General features: G+C 44.8%; 1 protein-coding gene across 3 annotated transcripts in view; it reads left to right on the top strand.

Moving 5' to 3' along the window:
* Positions 1-15,013, top strand: part of LOC138557993 (zinc finger protein 615-like) — a 51,564-nt gene extending 36,551 nt beyond the window's left edge. For 2 of the 3 annotated variants that reach the window (XM_069642648.1, XM_069642647.1), the window contains 2 exons: positions 4,631-4,732; positions 5,844-15,013. In XM_069642648.1, coding sequence (XP_069498749.1) covers positions 6,246-7,658 — 1,413 coding nt within the window. In that variant the 5' untranslated portion in view covers positions 4,631-4,732; positions 5,844-6,245 and the 3' untranslated portion in view covers positions 7,659-15,013. The remainder of the gene's footprint in view (positions 1-4,630; positions 4,733-5,843) is intronic. The other variant, XM_069642649.1, reaches the window with a different exon arrangement.
* Positions 15,014-17,409: the final 2,396 nt, after the last annotated feature.

Below are 17,409 nucleotides of genomic sequence, written 5' to 3' on the forward strand. Positions count from 1 at the left end.
TGTCACTCCAATCTGTTGGGTTGGGTGCTGATGTGCACCATGCGACTGGCCAGATCGCCCATGCCTGAACCCGGGTCTGCTTGAAAACACGTTGGATAGTGGTTCCTTTGGGAGCATTGCCATGTGGTGACAGCTTTACCTGTCATCAGGCCCATCCATGCTGGGAGCCACATGCTTGTTATGGTCGTTTGGCCAGTGCGTTGTAAGGGGAAGGGGTGGGGCCGGGGGGATGCATTCAAAATTTAAATTGGCTGCTGGCTCTATGGTTCAGCACTCCCTTGATCCACCCAATGTTGAGGGTGGAGCTGGCCTTCTCCCGCGAGGGTCAGGTCAAGGGGGGGTCCACAGTGCCGCCTCTGGTGTCTAATGATTACTGCTGGTGTTTGGACCGGAGGCTGCAGACGCTGCCCTTTAGGTCATTCTACCGCTTCCTACAATCCTCAGCGTCCTGTGGGACGGGGCCCTCAGCTGTGCCATTGTTTCAGATAACTGACCAGACGGCTGCATTCCATTGCACTGATGTTTTAAGGTGCCGGGAGCTATATAGTCCCTCGGCATGGGCCTTCACCTCACCATCCTGGACCTGCAGCTCCACCTCACAAAGTTTGCTTCCTCAGCCTCTGACCGGGCACCTTCGCCTTGGACGTTCTCTCTCTCTCTGTCTCTCTCTGTCTCTCTCTGTCTCTCTCTGTCTCTCTCTCTGTCTCTCTCTCTGTCTCTCTCTCTGTCTCTCTCTCTGTCTCTCTCTGTCTCTCTCTGTCTCTCTCTGTCTCTCTCTGTCTCTCTCTGTCTCTCTCTGTCTCTCTCTGTCTCTCGTTTGTCTAGATGGCTACAGGAAGTATTGTATTTCGAGCGGATTGCGTTTTTCAAAATGGCCACTGCCGTGCTTCCCCTTCTAGCAGTAACGGTAAATCCACCAAATCTGTGCAGAATTACTGCCATGGACTCGGTTTTGGCGGTAATTCCGCTGAACGGAATTACTGTTGCTGCTAATGGTGAGTGGGCGCTCCCACCAAGATTGAATGCAGCAGTGATCTGTTATGTTGTGATGCAACGGACACACCTTGTTAACGGGGCATGATACTGTGCTGTTCTATTATAATTTATGGTGATAAGAGGGAGATCAGATGGGCGAGAGGGCACAGGCAGCTTGTCTGTGTTTTGCATTTTACTGACCCAATTGACTGCCTATTTCCAACCCATCGCTATGGCCATTATCACTCACTACCTACCCTTCCCCACCCAAAACACATCCTTCTGAAACCTATTTGAGACACCCCTGTCTAGCAGCTGTATAGGGCCTGCTAGTGTTATTTTGTCTGAGAATGGCTCAGGTGCATCTGTAAAGGAACCTTTGGTGTAATAAAGATATCATGACAGAGTGTGCCTTCAGCTGTTTGATTTATAAGCAATACGTCTCCTCACATCTGATTGGAGTCCTGTTAAACAAAAAAAAAAAAAGCTCTGGCAAAGCCAACACTTTTGTATATGATAGACATTTGGACATTTGGCACACACTGACATATGGCCAGGTACTTGCACCATTTTCCAGCTATTTTATGGGCAGGTACTAGTCTTATGGAAGGGCCTCGTAAATGCTGATCCCTAGTCCACACAAAAGCCAAAACTATTGGCTTTGCCCATGCTTGTTGTTGTCCTGATGAAGGTTCCTTTACTAGCCAGACCCATAAGACACTAAGCTGAAGTGGACTGAAACACATCATGTCGACAGGCAGCCAATTATATATCAACTGAAGTATATTATCAAGTATACAAAGGGCACCTGGTTGATGCCTTGCTCTACCCCGGTTAGTAGACTATATAACAAACAACACAATTGAGCAAGGTCATAGTTGTCCAACTAATGATTACAACTTTGCACTTCTGAATGTCAAAAAGATCTGAATTGACACAATTCTTGGAGCAAATACTGCAGTTATTATTTTGTGTGCAGTAGGTGTAAAAATACCTATACATATTAAGCCATAGGATATTCAACATAAAAAGTATACATGATATAGTGCATGGGTAGAAAAAATTCAAATAGACAATATTTAAAGTTGGAATTTTGACAATTACATTCTCTAAATCTCTTAAATTAGGGGACATGAGGGACATGAGAGACATGAGACATCAGTGCTTGTAATTGTCTAGTAGACCGTACAAAAATGTGAAACAATTAAACGTTGAAAGACAACATAACAAACAGGTCAACACAACAGTGTTTCGGCCATTTTAGCTAAACTTGTGAAGCAGTGGTTTAGTAGGCCTTCATCAGGACGGATCAATTCTTGTGTGTGAGGAATCCTATGTGATCGTAATCAAAAAGGTACATTGGCGTACATCATCTAAGTGTCAGCGTACACTGATGGTAGTAGGTAAGTTGTGGTTCTGTACAGGGTTCAATCCAGTCAAAATGTCTGTGTGAGTACAGGTTCTCAGCACAGGGTGCTTGTTCCTGCGTATAGGTCCGGGTGTTCAAAATGGATACAGTTGGCCCCTGCGGCGGTGGATGACGCGCTTGGATACACTGAAGTTCAGCGTGTGGACGATCGGACCTTGCAGCGGCTGAAGTCCATTCTGACAAACTGTTGGCACGATGATGCACACATAGATTCCCATGGTATTTAAATGATGTTGGTGGGATTTTATATTTTTACATTGTTTTGTTCTAAATAAAATATGTATTTTTGTAATAGAGGTTTGCTGACATATTGGGCATTATTTGATTAGCCTTAAGTGTGTGTGTTTTTGGGAAAGTTAGGGTTGATCTAGCTCATTCCAGAGTGATGGATTAAGGGAGGCTTTCGGGCCCGCTCTATTAAAGAAAGATCATTGACTCATTCAGTAAAAATGCAGGTGTCTTGACTTGGTGTTTTACGAGTGGTTAGACCTGTGGCTTCGAGGTACTTCATCGAGCTTTGTTCTGAGTTTACCTTTTGTAGTGCGCATCAATTAACATCAGTGATTTAGACAAAACACTGAGGTAATGTGGGTTTTTTAGGTTATAGGAAATATATGTATTCATTATCTTACATACTTCTAATGTAAACACACAACAGTAATAGATTGTATGCAATCACCCGACAATTTGGTCTTAACAGAGCCAACAGTTAGCCAACGGAGAAGGTTTTGCAAATGGGGTCCATCTAATTTGCATAAGAATACATTAATTTGAGACCAACATTAATACGATTTGCTCATTAATGTCACCCCAGTTTTGGTTTTTAGTTTCTCAAGTAGCGTTAGTGCTTGCCACCTATTGTATACTCTGATAGGTTCATCATATACACCGTCTCTTAGACCATATGCTTGCCAAAATGGCATCTCATGTGAGTCGGCACAGACTCCCAAACTTTCCAACACTACCCAGCAGATGCATGTCGGAAAGGCAAGTGAACATGGTTCATCTGGACTGGAGAGGAGTATGCCTCGTGCCTCACGCATACCCCATGCAGAGGAGGAGGGCGTGTGGAAGGCAACAGCACAACACGACACCTTCGAGGCAGAGGACAGAACCAAGAAGCAATCCATGTCTGGCCTTCTTGAGTCCTCCCACCAACCAGTTGCTAGGGCCTCCTGCAGGTTCAGCCCTACCATGGTGGGATGGTCCTTTGGGCAGACCACCAGGGAAAGGGAAGCATTGAGGATGATAGCCAGGTACTAGAGTAGTGAAGGCAGCAGCAAGGTGTGGTTTAATAGACCAAGCACTGGCAGGCAAAGTCATTCACAATATCACAGCAGGCTGATGCAATATTTATGATGCGGGGAAGTGGAGGGCCTGGGCCATGCACAGCCTTTACTCCTGCAAGAATTACATTGCCAACGCGTGGTAGTGTTCAGCTGTAGGTTCCTGACAGCCCAGCTGAAACAGTTCACCAACTTGTGAAACAATGCAAGGATCTGGGAAAACCTGTGCATTACATTTTTGGTAGAGGAAGATGATAAAGATATGAATTAATCGATGGTCTTTGCTATGTTGGGAGGGGTACTGGGTCAAGGGCTGGACTCTGGCTCATTCTGCTTCTTAGTAAAGAACCTGAATGATGGAGTTTTTAATTGGTCTTCACTAAGCGAGTTCAGAAGCACGGATGTAGAGACTAGGATGGAGGGTGTTGTACAGCAGCGCATTCTACTTTTTATTGCAATCGCTTATTATAGTACATTGTGGCCAGATAAATGGATCCACATTCGGGGAGCACTGAAATTGGATTAAAAGGGGACTCGAGATCAATATGCGCCACACAAGGATATGGTTAGACCAAGATTGTTAAATATTGTGGGCCTTGAAATCCTAAAAAAAGAGTTGTTGCTTCAGGAGGGTGGTTACGCTCACACAACCTTAAGTGGTGGCTGCACAGACGACACATGGAGAACTGTTGAGGGGAGCTTGTCTTCTAAGGATTATCCCCTCAGAACATGGAGCACTTCCAAAAAATGTGTTCCTTGTGTCACCTCAAACTGGTGTTTGTCCCCCATACTGGACCGATGAAAGGTACTCACATATACTGTTTATAGCTACCTACATTAGACGTACAATAAATGTAGGACTGACGGATGAACAGGTGGACAGTTGCGCATTATGGTGGGTCTATGCATGCTATTCACCCGTAAATGCATCTTATTCCAGGGTCGCTGCCATATGGGTTGCAAGAGATGCTGCCAGTGGAATTCTCACCCTTTCAGATCATGGATCTGTGGGATTATGTTGAGCGGATTCCCCTCGAGTAGGGTGAGTAGAGTCTCCACAGTAGATCATTGGGAATCATGTGTTATCCCTAAATAGCAGCATCAATTTGTGGTTGTTTGTAGAGATGGGGCAACATCCCCATTGGTTACTAGGGATGTGATGAGAATAGTTCTTGGTCACAGCGCAGAGGGTACAGGGGCGCGCTGAGATTCAACCTAAGGTGCAAGGATCAGAATCCTCAAAAAGATGTCATGTTATGGAGTTTGGTAAGTAACAGACCCATTGACACCCACTCCTTAACAGTAAAACGTAGGGTGTGCCACCTCCTGAAAACTGCACTGTGGTATTTTGAACAGGGAAACAGAAGTGAAGTGGGATCCCTCTGGCCAATTAAGTTTAGTACCTGGAGATGGGGCACTTATAACTTAGGAAGGCAAATGGGGTAATGTGGAGTTTGTGGAGTCTCTCCTACACTTTATTCTTGTGGTCTCTGACACGAACTCCAAACTCATCCCTCACCTCCAGGATTGACAGAAAAACAAGCTGATCTAGGTTTAAAGTCGATGTTTGAATGTAGTGGCAGCATGGCCTGTGCCGTTCTCACCATGGGAAGAGATTGGCGCTTTACCTTTAAATCAACAGTTCTGTCCCGGTTTCCTCAATGGTGCTGTTAATTATATTGTTCATATGTTGGCCAATACACCCGTCATCAGTGATTACACAATGGACTGGTCAAGCAGGCATTCGATTGGTGGCAAACGCCTGCCTTTATCATTTGTGTATGGAAATTGGGAGCATCCGTGTGCTATTTAGTCATTTCAGAATAGATATATTGGTAGAACATATATACATGTTCCTGATGATTAAAATATGCATTTAAAATGTTTGTTCCTAGTGTTTTAGATGCAAAACATTTCTAAATAAAAATGAATCCCATTATTCCTGCTGCATGTTACCTCTGTTCCACTAAATGTTCCCATTGGAGCACCACTTCTCTGCCCCCTATTAGGGCGCCTTTCCCCACTAGATGGCACTTCAAAGTCAAATAAGTTACTATGTGAGGAGTTACTTTCTGAGTAGTCTTATTACATGTGCTGCCTGTGATTGTGAACATGTTGAAACTAATAATGTGCGTCTCCTTTTATCTTAATAGGTGACTGATGCCCCAGAAATGCAACAGTGATTTAGATTCCCTGGACTATCGCAGGGAAAAGCTTCATTGTTAGAATGTGCAATTTTCAAGCATCCTAGAAGAGTGCACGTTTGGTGTCCAGTTGCCTTTTCAGAGTTTTCAGGATCTGGGATTGCGAAGCCTGTTGATACACGATGCTTCCGTCCATGCAACCTCTTTGTGGTAGCATCCAGTAACCAAGCATGTTGATGCTGTAAATCCTGGGGGAGAGGGATATCTAGCACGACATGACAACGTTTTATGTGCAGTTAGAAAAGCATTTCTCATTTGTGCTTTGAATTTGGATAAAGGTTAATTGAAAAGGCTTCTCTTGAGTCAAGGCACCGGACAATAAACTGGCAAGACACTTTACATGTGCACAAAATGTGGGAACAATTGGCATCTCAAGAACATACTTCTTGCCCACATGAGGACATGGGTGACAACCCATATCAGTGCACTGAATTTGATAATGTCATCCATTTGCATGATACAGTTATCAGCCACCAGCAAATGAATACAGGTGAGAAACCTTATGAGTGCACTGAGTGTGGAGACGGGTTTGCTACAAAGCAAGAGCTTACTATCCACCACCAGAGAACACATACAGGTGCGAAACCTTATGTGTGCACTGACTGTGGGAAAGGGTTTGCTGGAAAGGGAGTTCTTACTATCCACCAGAGAACACATACAGGTGAGAAACCTTATGAGTGCATTGGATGTGGAAAAGGGTTTTCGAAGAAGGGAGGTCTTATTAGCCACCAGAGAACACATACAGGCGAGAAACCTTATGAGTGCACTGAGTGTGGGAAAGGGTTTTCTACAAAACGAGTGCTTGCTATCCACCAGAGAACACATACAGGTGAGAAACCTTATGAGTGCACTGAATGTGGGAAAGGGTTTGTTCAGAAGGGAAATCTTATACGCCACCAGAGAAAACATACAGGTGAGAAACCTTATGAGTGCCTTGGGTGTGGGAAAGGGTTTTCTACAAAGCACGAGCTTACTAGCCACCAGAGAACACATACAGGTGAGAAACCTTATGAGTGCACTGAGTGTGGGAAAGGGTTTGTTTTGAAGGTACAACTTACACGCCACCAGAGAAAACATACAGGTGAGAAACCTTATGAGTGCACTGAATGTGGGAAAGGGTTTGCTGGAAAGGGAGGTCTTATTATCCACCAGAGAACACATACAGGTGAGAAACCTTATGTGTGCACTGAATGTGGGAAAGGGTTTGCTGAGAAAGTACATCTCATTAACCACCAGAGAACACATACAGGTGAGAAGCCTTATGTGTGCACTGAATGTGGGAAAGGGTTTGCTGGAAAGGGAGGTCTTATTATCCACCAGAGAACACATACAGGTGAGAAACCTTATGGGTGCATTGAATGTGGGAAAGGGTTTGCTACAACAGGAGCTCTTAGTATTCACCAGAGAACACATACAGGTGAGAAACCTTATGGGTGCATTGAATGTGGGAAAGGTTTTGCTCAGAAGGGATACCTTACTACCCACCAGAGAAAACATACAGGTGAGAAACCTTATAAGTGCACTGAATGTGGGAATGGGTTTGCTTCAAAGCAAGCGCTTACTTTCCACCAGAGAACACATACAGGTGAGAAACCTTATGAGTGCACTGAATGTGGGAAAGGGTTTTCTACAAAGCAAAAGCTTACTATCCACCAGAGAACACATACAGGTGAGAAACCTTATGAGTGTGTTGAATGTGGGAAAGGGTTTGCTCAGAAGGGAGCTCTTACTAGCCACCGGGGCACACATAGATGCTTTCTGTAAAGCTATGAAAACCATCCTCTTCACATAAGGTTTCTCTCAGCACCATGAATACTAATCAAATGTCCCACTGCATAAACTGCATTGTAATGATCAAATGCATAAGCTGAAATGACAACTATGTTTGTAGCAATCATAATGTGCCAACGACTGCTACAATTCCTGTACCCCTGTAACTAAGCTCCTGCAAGTAACAACACCTCAATGCCCCTGGGCTGTTTGCGTGCTATATAAATAAAAATAAAATACAGGTGAGAAACCTTATGCGTGCACTGAATGTGGGAAAGGGTTTGTTCAGAAGAGACCTCTTATTATCCACCTGAGAACACATACAGGTGAGAAACCTTGTGAGTGCACTGAATGTGGAAAATGCTTCAGTCAGAACAGTCAACTTGGTATGCACCAGACAAAACATGCATGCCTGGGTCTATTTCAGTTCAGTGAATAGTTCAGTACCCAGGATGTTCTTATCTGCAATGAGAGAGGACGTGTAGGTGGTGAAATCTCTTCTACAATTGAAGGTCATTCCGATAGGAGGTGCTTCTACAATGCTACTGAGTTTGGCATGGCTGACTAATACTGTGAAGAACCTGCCTCCACAGCGGTTTTTGGTTTCCTTTGGCACACGAATGATGGCTGATTATGATTGTTGAATCACTGTTGTTTGAAATGCATCCCTTCTGGAATATTCAGAATGGAGACTGTACCTTCTGTATTAAGGTAGCCATCCTATGAAACACTTTGCCTAAGGACCTCATGCAAATTAATGGACAACATTTTAGAAAAGCTTAGTCAGTGGTTCAATCAATAACTATAGAACCTCGTAAGATATATGAGGTGCCCCTTGGGACCCCGGCAGCTAGTAAGGACTCTGCCCCAGCTCTTGGCTCAGCTAAGGTCTAGCGTCCTCCTCATGCTCCCATCTACTGAAATGGACCCCAGAGCGCATCTTGTCTTTTTCAGTACTGATATTATGCTCTTGCTACATAGATTATAAAAGATGATTCGGATGGGTTCAGAGTGCATTTCCCTTCCCAACTCCATTGCACAGCTCTAGCAACGTACAACCCTTACAATTTACTCTGCAACACCTCCACTGCAGTTCCTGTTGCATCTAATGCACGTATATAGGGATAGAGAAGGTTTTCACAAAACAGAAAGGCTTCTGGGAGTGAAGCATAATATTCATTACATAAATGTTATCGATTAGCATTTTACTGTACCAACGTCTTATAGCCAAGAATGTAAAAAGGAAGTATTTGTTTACACATACACAAATCCCCTCATACTTTCCTTCTAGAGTAACACAATATTCCAACTTTCCACGTTCACTTAGAATTCAAACACATTTGTTTGTCTGATAATAATTCTCATATTCTGTAATCAAATTAATTTATATCACTTCTTTTGTCAAGGACACTCAAATACATGCCAATCATATAAACCCCTGTCCAACACCACCTGGGTTTTAAATGCCCTTTCCATTGACAAAGACACAAAAGTCCTGTCCAGCCTTATCTGTTCTGCTTCAGGAAAATCATAGTCCCAATATACCGGCTCTATCACTGAATCAATATGTATAAAAGGCATTGCATTTCTAAAGGCACATCACAAAGTGTTAACCTAAAATAATAGCTTGTATAGGCTCGTTAAACCTATCCAATGGCAAATAACCATATATCAAGCAACACATTTCATTGTATATCATAATGTTCAATTCATAGCAAAATTGGAGTACATTATTCAGTCAAGCAAACCCCACTGCAATACTAACCCAATCCTGACGCCCTCTGACAGGATCTCAGCATAGCATCGCCTCAGCAAGTCAGCCAGCCCTTGTCTAAATGCTTCTCAACCTTCATACTCTGTCAGTTGTTATAACTCAAATTATTTCCACATTTGACTATGGCAGTGCCATTTTGTTGTGCTCCTTGGAATTTGTGACGAACATCAGGTGGCACAAAGTGCCAACACGCTTCTTTCAGGCATTGAGACATGTGGCCATATCACTGTTTCATTACAATCCACACTGGCTTCCTGTGACCTCTCAGATTGGGTTTAAGGTGCTTTGTCTAACTCATTGTGCCTTTTTATAGCAAAGGTCTCCCCTTTCTGCATTGGATCCTTCCTCCCTGTACCTTTACATCATTCCTCTAGATGAGGAGGTGGTGTACCTTTATTTTATTTATTTATTTGCTCCCTATATCTGGAACGCCCTCTGTCTAAGCTCACTGGTTTGTCTTTCCTTCATTTTTCTAGATTGTCTTATGTTTCAATGCCCACTTGTTGTTAGAACCCATAAACCTTTAGGTGAATAAGTGCCATAGGGAAAGATTCTTAATAAAAAAGGCAACTCTTAATGCAACCCTACAGATAAGCTGTGTATTAACCATTTACTCCCCAAGAATTAGCAAACATTCCCTTCAAAAAAGTAGCCAAAAACCCAACTGTAAAATTGGAAGCAATGGACAAATTGGTGCCAACCTTCCTGCATTCTCCCACTCGGGTTCATGAATATGTTCAGCCCAGTGATGCCAGCCAGGCAATACCAGTGGATGGTGGTTTACAGGGATTTTCACTGGATATGTAGAGAAACTATAAAGTAATGAATATTTTATTTTACATTAATTGCTAGTCATAAAGAAGTGTGAATTAAAAAGTTGCAATTTCTTTCTACTTAAGTAAAAAGAACAAATGACTTGCCTCTCTGCAATGTTTTTTTCTCTGATGGTTATACCTGCCATAGATTCCTCATCTATGATATCCATATCCTTGTGCAGCTGTTATCCAGAAACCATTCTGCCGATAGGGGGTGCTGCACAGCTCTGTATCAGTGGGGTGTACAAAGAAACAAAGAACTGGATGTTGCCAAATTGTTATGTGACTGCAATGGTCAAAATGGCGCATAGCCCTACTCACATCTGTGCAAAGAAGATAGTACAGCATTTATCCACAGTATGGAAAAATGGGCACATAAACAAAAATGCAGAAAGATTGGTGTAGAATTGTATTATATGCTTGCAACACAATATAGGGAAGGGAACCGTGACTCCAACAGGCAGTTTTGGCCCACCCTCTATGCCATTTGAGATGATCCATTTTGATTTCATAGAAATGGAAAGGTGTCAGAACTATAAATATGTGTTGGTAGTGATTTGTGCTTTCAGCAAGTGGGTGGAGGCATATCCCTTAAAGGATTGCACTGCAATGACTACGGCAAAAGTAATGCTCAAGGAGTATTTCTCCAGGTTTGGGCTGCCCCGTGTCCTGTGGTCAGACAACGGCCCATATTTTGTGGACGCAGTGGTATTACAGATCTGTGCAGGTCTGCAGATAGATAAACGATTCCACAGCTCCAGGCATCCCAGTTCCGCCGGACTTGTTGAGAGACATAACGGTATTCTAAAATCAAAGATTGCAAAAATATGTGCTGGGAGCAAGTTGAGTTGGGTAGATGCATTACCTCTACCGCTATTATGCATGTGTACATCTGTGCAGGCTAAAACTGGGCTCTCTCCCTATGAAATTATCATGGGGAGACCAGCAAATGTATGGTGTGCACCGCAGCCCAAAAGATTATGCAAGGTAGAGCATCCTGTGTTAAGTACATACTGTGGCCTTTTAATGCAGAAGTTGCGTTTGATTCATCAGCAGGTGCAGGAGGCGTTACCAGTACGATACGCCGGACCGGGGCACGTGCTGGAGCCAGGAGACTGGGTGCTGATCAAAAACGAAAAACATCATTAGCACCCAGGTGGCACGGCCCCTATCAAGTAATTTTGGCGATGCAGACGGCCATTCGAGTAGACGGCCGCACGGCCTGGATCCATGCGACGCATGCCAAAAGATTCCCAGGTTTGCTGAACACTACGCTTGACCAAGACGACCAGAGAAAGGAAACGGTCTTGGAAGCAAAAGAAACTACTGACAGTTGACTGCCACAGCATCAGCCTGAGCGATAAGTGAAACTCGAAACGAAACTTGAGCAAGAAGTGAAACTCGAAACAGAGCCTGGAGAGACTGCCAAAAAGGGGAAAGGGCGAAAAGTGCCCCAACGCTGGCCAGTAGAAACAACATCATTGTTGAATGACACAGAATCAGCATTGCAAACAGCTGCAAAAAAAGGAGCGTGTGCCCCTTTGGCACCCATCAGATCCTGTAACCACACCAGAGCCAATAACAGAATCTGCATCATTGCCGCGGCGCTCCACGTCACCTGTCATTGCGCCGCAGGCTGACACTGAGCCTGACACTGGAAGTGCATCGGCACTGTTCACAGATCACACTATACCAGGAGTGAAACGGTATAACCTCAGGCCTTGGAGGGCGAAGTGATCCACTGATTCTTGGTGTTTTTGCCTTTCGTTCCACTCACGGTTGGAGAAGGAACCAGGGGTGTAGAGGAGAGAGGTGTGAGAGTTGTGCAAATCGGACAATTCAAGACTCACGGCTCCTCGGTGCGTTTATGACAGAGTACATGTGTCCTAAGCCAGAGCAGGACAAGCTGGATGCACATAGTACTCGGTCACTAAAAACTGTTCAGAAATCGTCTGAGCAGTGGGAAAAAAGGAATACTACTAATCTTGCCCAAACCAATGGTAAAGGCTGTGAAGGGCTGGCAGACTGAACTATGACATTTTTCCGTTGAACTTTTGGCATCAGAGCAAGTGTAACAACGAGAGATATCCACGATGAACATTTCCAGTAAGAGGAAGGATGATGAAGAGCAAATCGAAACTGGTTCCAGCTTCCTCCTGCACCGCTGCTGAGAAAATGATAGTTATAGAGACTGTAAATTCAGGGAAAATGCATGGTAAAAAAAATGGTGTACTAACTTGGACGCTGGTTCTGTGTTTCATATGTATGGTAGTACCAATGACAATAGCCATTGTATTATGGTGCATGGAGTCAAAGCACCCATTAGAAACACTCTTACCAGAAACGAATGTGTCCACTACTGAAAGCCAGGTTCATGTAATCACTGGTACATTGTCCAATTGAAGAACCATAGAGAAGGGTATGGCAACAACACGTTGTTGCTAATAATGAACATGACCCATGCCGTTTTAAAGAAAAGAAATTGCTGGGTGTGTGCACATTTACCACAGCATGGTGGGAAAGGGATAGGATGGTATGTACAACTGTTGCCATTAAGTTCTGCATGCAGAACATCTTTAGGTGCAATGTTTTTTTGGGAAATGGAACTGAAGCAGTACGGGTCAATTAGATTAAACAAAAAAATCGAGGGAATTATCATGAGGCCTGTGGGCTGCTCCATATTCCATAAAAAACGTGTAATAATCCCAAAACCCACGCCAAAGAGTACACGAAAAATAAGAAAACAATATAGGCAGGATAGATTGTCCTTGCCAGAAAAACATCAGTAATGAAGTTCCGCGTGAGAGAAGAATGGAACAAAGACGCTGTGCACCTTCCTATGCGGTGAATTACAGCCCAAGAACTGTCTCGTTATGCCTGAAGAAAAAAGGTATCTACTTAGTAGGCACGTCCTCTGGGTGCATGGATACAGTGGTCCTAAAATATGAAGTTGAACCAGTATACGTAGGAGACCCTGTTTATTTCAAATGTGGGGAAAGCGCATACCCATGGTTACCTAGAAACTGGGGAGGTACGTGTTACCTGGGTCTACTGTTTCCGGGAGTGTTCCTCTTGGAAACAGCAGAAGTAGCCAGGCGGTTAAGAGGTAGAACCCGAAGGAGTAGCGAGGACGGAATGATAGCATTAGATGCAGCCAAATCTTTTATACCATTCTTGGCCCAAATAGAAAACTCGTATAACATAAGGAAACTGTCCAGAATACTAAAAAATACAATAGATACAACAACGGATATCTTATACAACATGACGTTGAAAGAAAAAGGAATTAGGCTAATGGCACTACAAAACAGAATGGCTCTTGATATAATATTAGTTGACCGTGGGGGAGTTTGCAGACTCGTAAAAACTGCATGCTGTGTGTTTATAGATGATTACTCCCCTACGATATTTAAAGCAATCCGGAAATGACATGTCCTAAATTCCACACTCTCTACTGAAGAAGGGGGTTGGGGGATAGGATCCTGGTTTTGGGGACTATTGCGGTCCTGGGGATGCAAGCTAATTTCGATACTAGTGGTGGCGCTTGGAATATTCATAACATGTTGCTGTTGCATATAATGCCTACCAATAGCTTGCACTGAGATAACTGAGGGATGTACTAAGGGATGTATGCACATGATGTCGAGAGGAAAACAAACCCATGGCCAAAATGACAAAGACAATGATGAAACAAAAACAGTAAAACAATTCATGGCTATAGACATTAATGATGAAGATGATGCTTATGATTGCATGCAAGGTTCAGACATAGATACCCCAGAATTATCCTCATAAGAGGAGGATACAATGAATGAATAAGATGCTTGGCATATGGCCAAAAGGAGGGTTTGTCAATCTGGAAAAGTGAATACCCTTCAGTTTGGATGATAGACATATCTTGATGGCCGAAGGCCAACCGTCTTATGCACAGAATTATAGAAATGTAGATTACTATACTTGACCAACGAGCAGCCATTTTAAACGTAGCAAGAATTGCCATTTTGCTTGTTAACCATTGCTCATTGCTTTCTGTCTAAACTGCTTTGTAGCCTGCAATTCTTGCGAATTCTGCTTACTCTGCTCAACTGTTAACATTGTTGTCTGAATATGAAAGGGCAAGGCGGCAGGACTAAGGAGTTCGTTGAAACTCCTCACAAGCAGCCCGGAAAGGAATGCCCACGCTGCCTCTCTGTAGCCTTGAGGGAGAGCCGCAGGGCATTTAATCATTTCGCAGCTGCCAGCCAGTCTAGTACTATGGTAGAATATGTTAGAATAAAGCAGCTAAAGGCTTGAATTATGCTCTTCTTACGGCCCACCTTTCACTGAACCCTTTAGAGTGTGTCGGCTCCCAGGACACGAATAGCCCCTCATAGATAGCAAAGCTTGGAATGTGACTCTTCCCCCGTGTTTAGCTCGCTTCCAAGAACAGAAGCACTGTGTTCTGTTCAACAACTAGAAGATGCCTCCGCACTTGCTAAATTGCACATTGTTACTAGAATAGACATCGAAAGTGTCATAATTGTCATACTCTTCAGAAAATGTCCATCACCCTGAGTTCAAAGAAACCCAATAAAGGGGGATGTTAAACATGACATAGATGATTGTATGATATGCATTTTGTATATATGTAAGTGATGTATGTTGTTCACTCTCTTGCATCCCTTGAGGTCTAGAGAATACACGTTGCGGGGCATGAGACCTGAGTTGGCCAACTGAGACTATTTTTTTCTTGCAAATAAACCCTAGCATTTGGAATTCAACCTTGTGTCTGGCGTATCCTTTTGTGTATGGTTGTTGCCTTGTTTCCATATCGCGAGGGACCCCTAAGGGCCCCTTTCAGCTGCCTGGCAAATGCCTGCAGGGCAAAGGTGGCAGCCCCTCCTGGTAGAATGAGCCCATATACCCTTACCCCCCATCCTTCACACCAAGATCATAGCCTTCTGAGATGCAGAGAATGATGCGCCTGTACAGGGTCTGTTTGGTCACAGCACTGCCCGCACCAGCGCAGCCAACAAAAATCTGGTCATCCTTCCTAGCCTCTCGAGTATGAGAGACATTGAAATTAAGGTCCCGTATTGGGCCCAATCAATGAAATCTTTCCTCTGCCTTGGAAGGGTGAGGTGGAGGGAAGAATGCAAGAAGATGGATCTGAGAGATGGAAATCTGAGACCCTCTTTGGCAGAAAGGAGGGTCTTGCTTCCAGTCCCCTTCTCCTTGGGGGGGTGGTGGGGAAAACAAATGCAGAGGTAAAACTAAGTATGGAGCTCACTCACCCATCTCGCGGATGTGATGGCAACCAGGAAAATCACATAAGGGTGAGCATGGTACAGAATGAAAGGTCCCAAACAGAGGGCCCATAAGAAAAGTTGTAACTACATTCTAATTCCACACTGGAACTACGAACTGGTAGGGAGGTAACTGATTATACAAACCCCACAAGAACTGCATGACAATGGTGATTGTGAAAAACAAGCCCGTTTCTAGGGACCTCTTGAACACAGAAATGGTGGCAAGGTAACCCTTCCAAGTGTCAATCTGCAGGCTTGCTTGGGCCAAGGAAAGCAGAAAATCCAACACATGGGGCAGTGGACAGGATAAAGGATCCAGGACCTTCTCCGGCAGTGAAAATGTATGCCACCTGCAGGCATAAATGGAGTTTGTATCTGGCCTCAGAGTTGAAAGGAGGACTCCTTGTATCATAGTACCTCAGTAGTCCAGCATGAAGGTTAAGGCTGCTGAGGTTCAGATGGAGAACACGCCCCTCTGACTGGCGCATTGGTGCAAGGGAGGTCAGGTGGGCCTGTCCATTGACTCTGGATACCACGTTCTCTAGCCCAGTCCAGGGCGATTGGGATCAGTGTGGTTTTGAACAGACTGGATCTCCTGAGGGCCAGTGGGATGACTGGGATCGGTGGGTACTCATAAAGGAGGTCAAAAGTCCACTTGACGGTCAATGCGCCCCCCAAAGCTCCCTACTGAGGAAATTCCCTGCAGTAGAACTCACTTCCGATTGACTCTGGAAGCGAAGAGGTCTAATTGATGAGTCGCCTCCCCCCGCCCATAAAGCGAGATCTCTTTCAGAACTTCTTGACGCAGCTCCCATTTGTGGTAGGCTGAGGTCTGGCTGCTCAATGCATCTGTTGTGATGTTCTCCTGTGTGGCCTGATGAGCCGCTGTTGGGGACACCTAGTTCTCCAGAACCACATTCTCCTTGCTTCTCTGCCCTCTGGAGCATGCTCTGCCACACTGACTACAGCTGACCAGAGGCCAAAGGAGAAGTTCACCATGGCACAAGATGCATTCATGGCTTTCACCACTAGGCTGCCTGACGCGAACACTTCCTTGCCTCATGCGTCCAGCCTTATGCTTCACCTGCGTGATGCAGAGGAGGGATAAGGTAGAGGTTTTCGGGCTCACTGTAGTGGCCTGTACCACCATGCTTTCAGGTAATGTGTGGGTGGAGAGGAAAGCTGGGTCAGAAGGTGCCGGACAATGCTTCCATGCTAGGACCATGTCCATTAGGGGTGACCGAGGCAGGTGTCTCCCATGCTTCTAACACTGGTGCCTCTACCACCACGTTGAAGGGCAGCAGTGCCTCTTCGGTGCATCGTCCAGAATGTTGCAGAGTTTGTATTGCAATCTGGACCTGGGCGGCACAGAGGAACCCAGGGTATCGACCACCTTTGCCATCAGGCACTAAAAAGCAGATTGAGGTTTACCTGGTGTTGGGGCGTGGCTACGAGAGCCATGTAGGAGGACGCGTTCCAGCGGAGCTCCCGAGATCCTGAACAGATCCGGGCAAATCAGTGCAGTACGACTGCTTATTGAATACCGACGATATGCATGCCAGCGTGTGAAGGTGCTACCCGAAGTACCGTTAACTTTTGGAGGTCATAGCAGCTACGACGGCTAAGATCGGAAAAGAAAAGTCGAGAGACGCTGAGAACAAAGGGCGATCCAAAATGGCCGACATAGGCCCGAGGCGGGATTGAAAAGAGTTGCGGGAAGACCTAACCAGGACAGCGTGTAGTGCGCCCACTCATAATTCGGTAGACCTGCACATCCTCAGAACCATGTCCAGTAAGGCAGTGCGACCTAAGGCGAAACAGCCCACGCTGGACGACTTCACCAAAACGTCCCCAGGCCCGGACGCCAC

This window comes from Ambystoma mexicanum, unplaced genomic scaffold (assembly GCF_040938575.1).
Source record: "Ambystoma mexicanum isolate Mex_15411 unplaced genomic scaffold, UKY_AmexF1_1 Mex_scaf31, whole genome shotgun sequence".
Lineage (NCBI taxonomy): Eukaryota > Metazoa > Chordata > Amphibia > Caudata > Ambystomatidae > Ambystoma > Ambystoma mexicanum.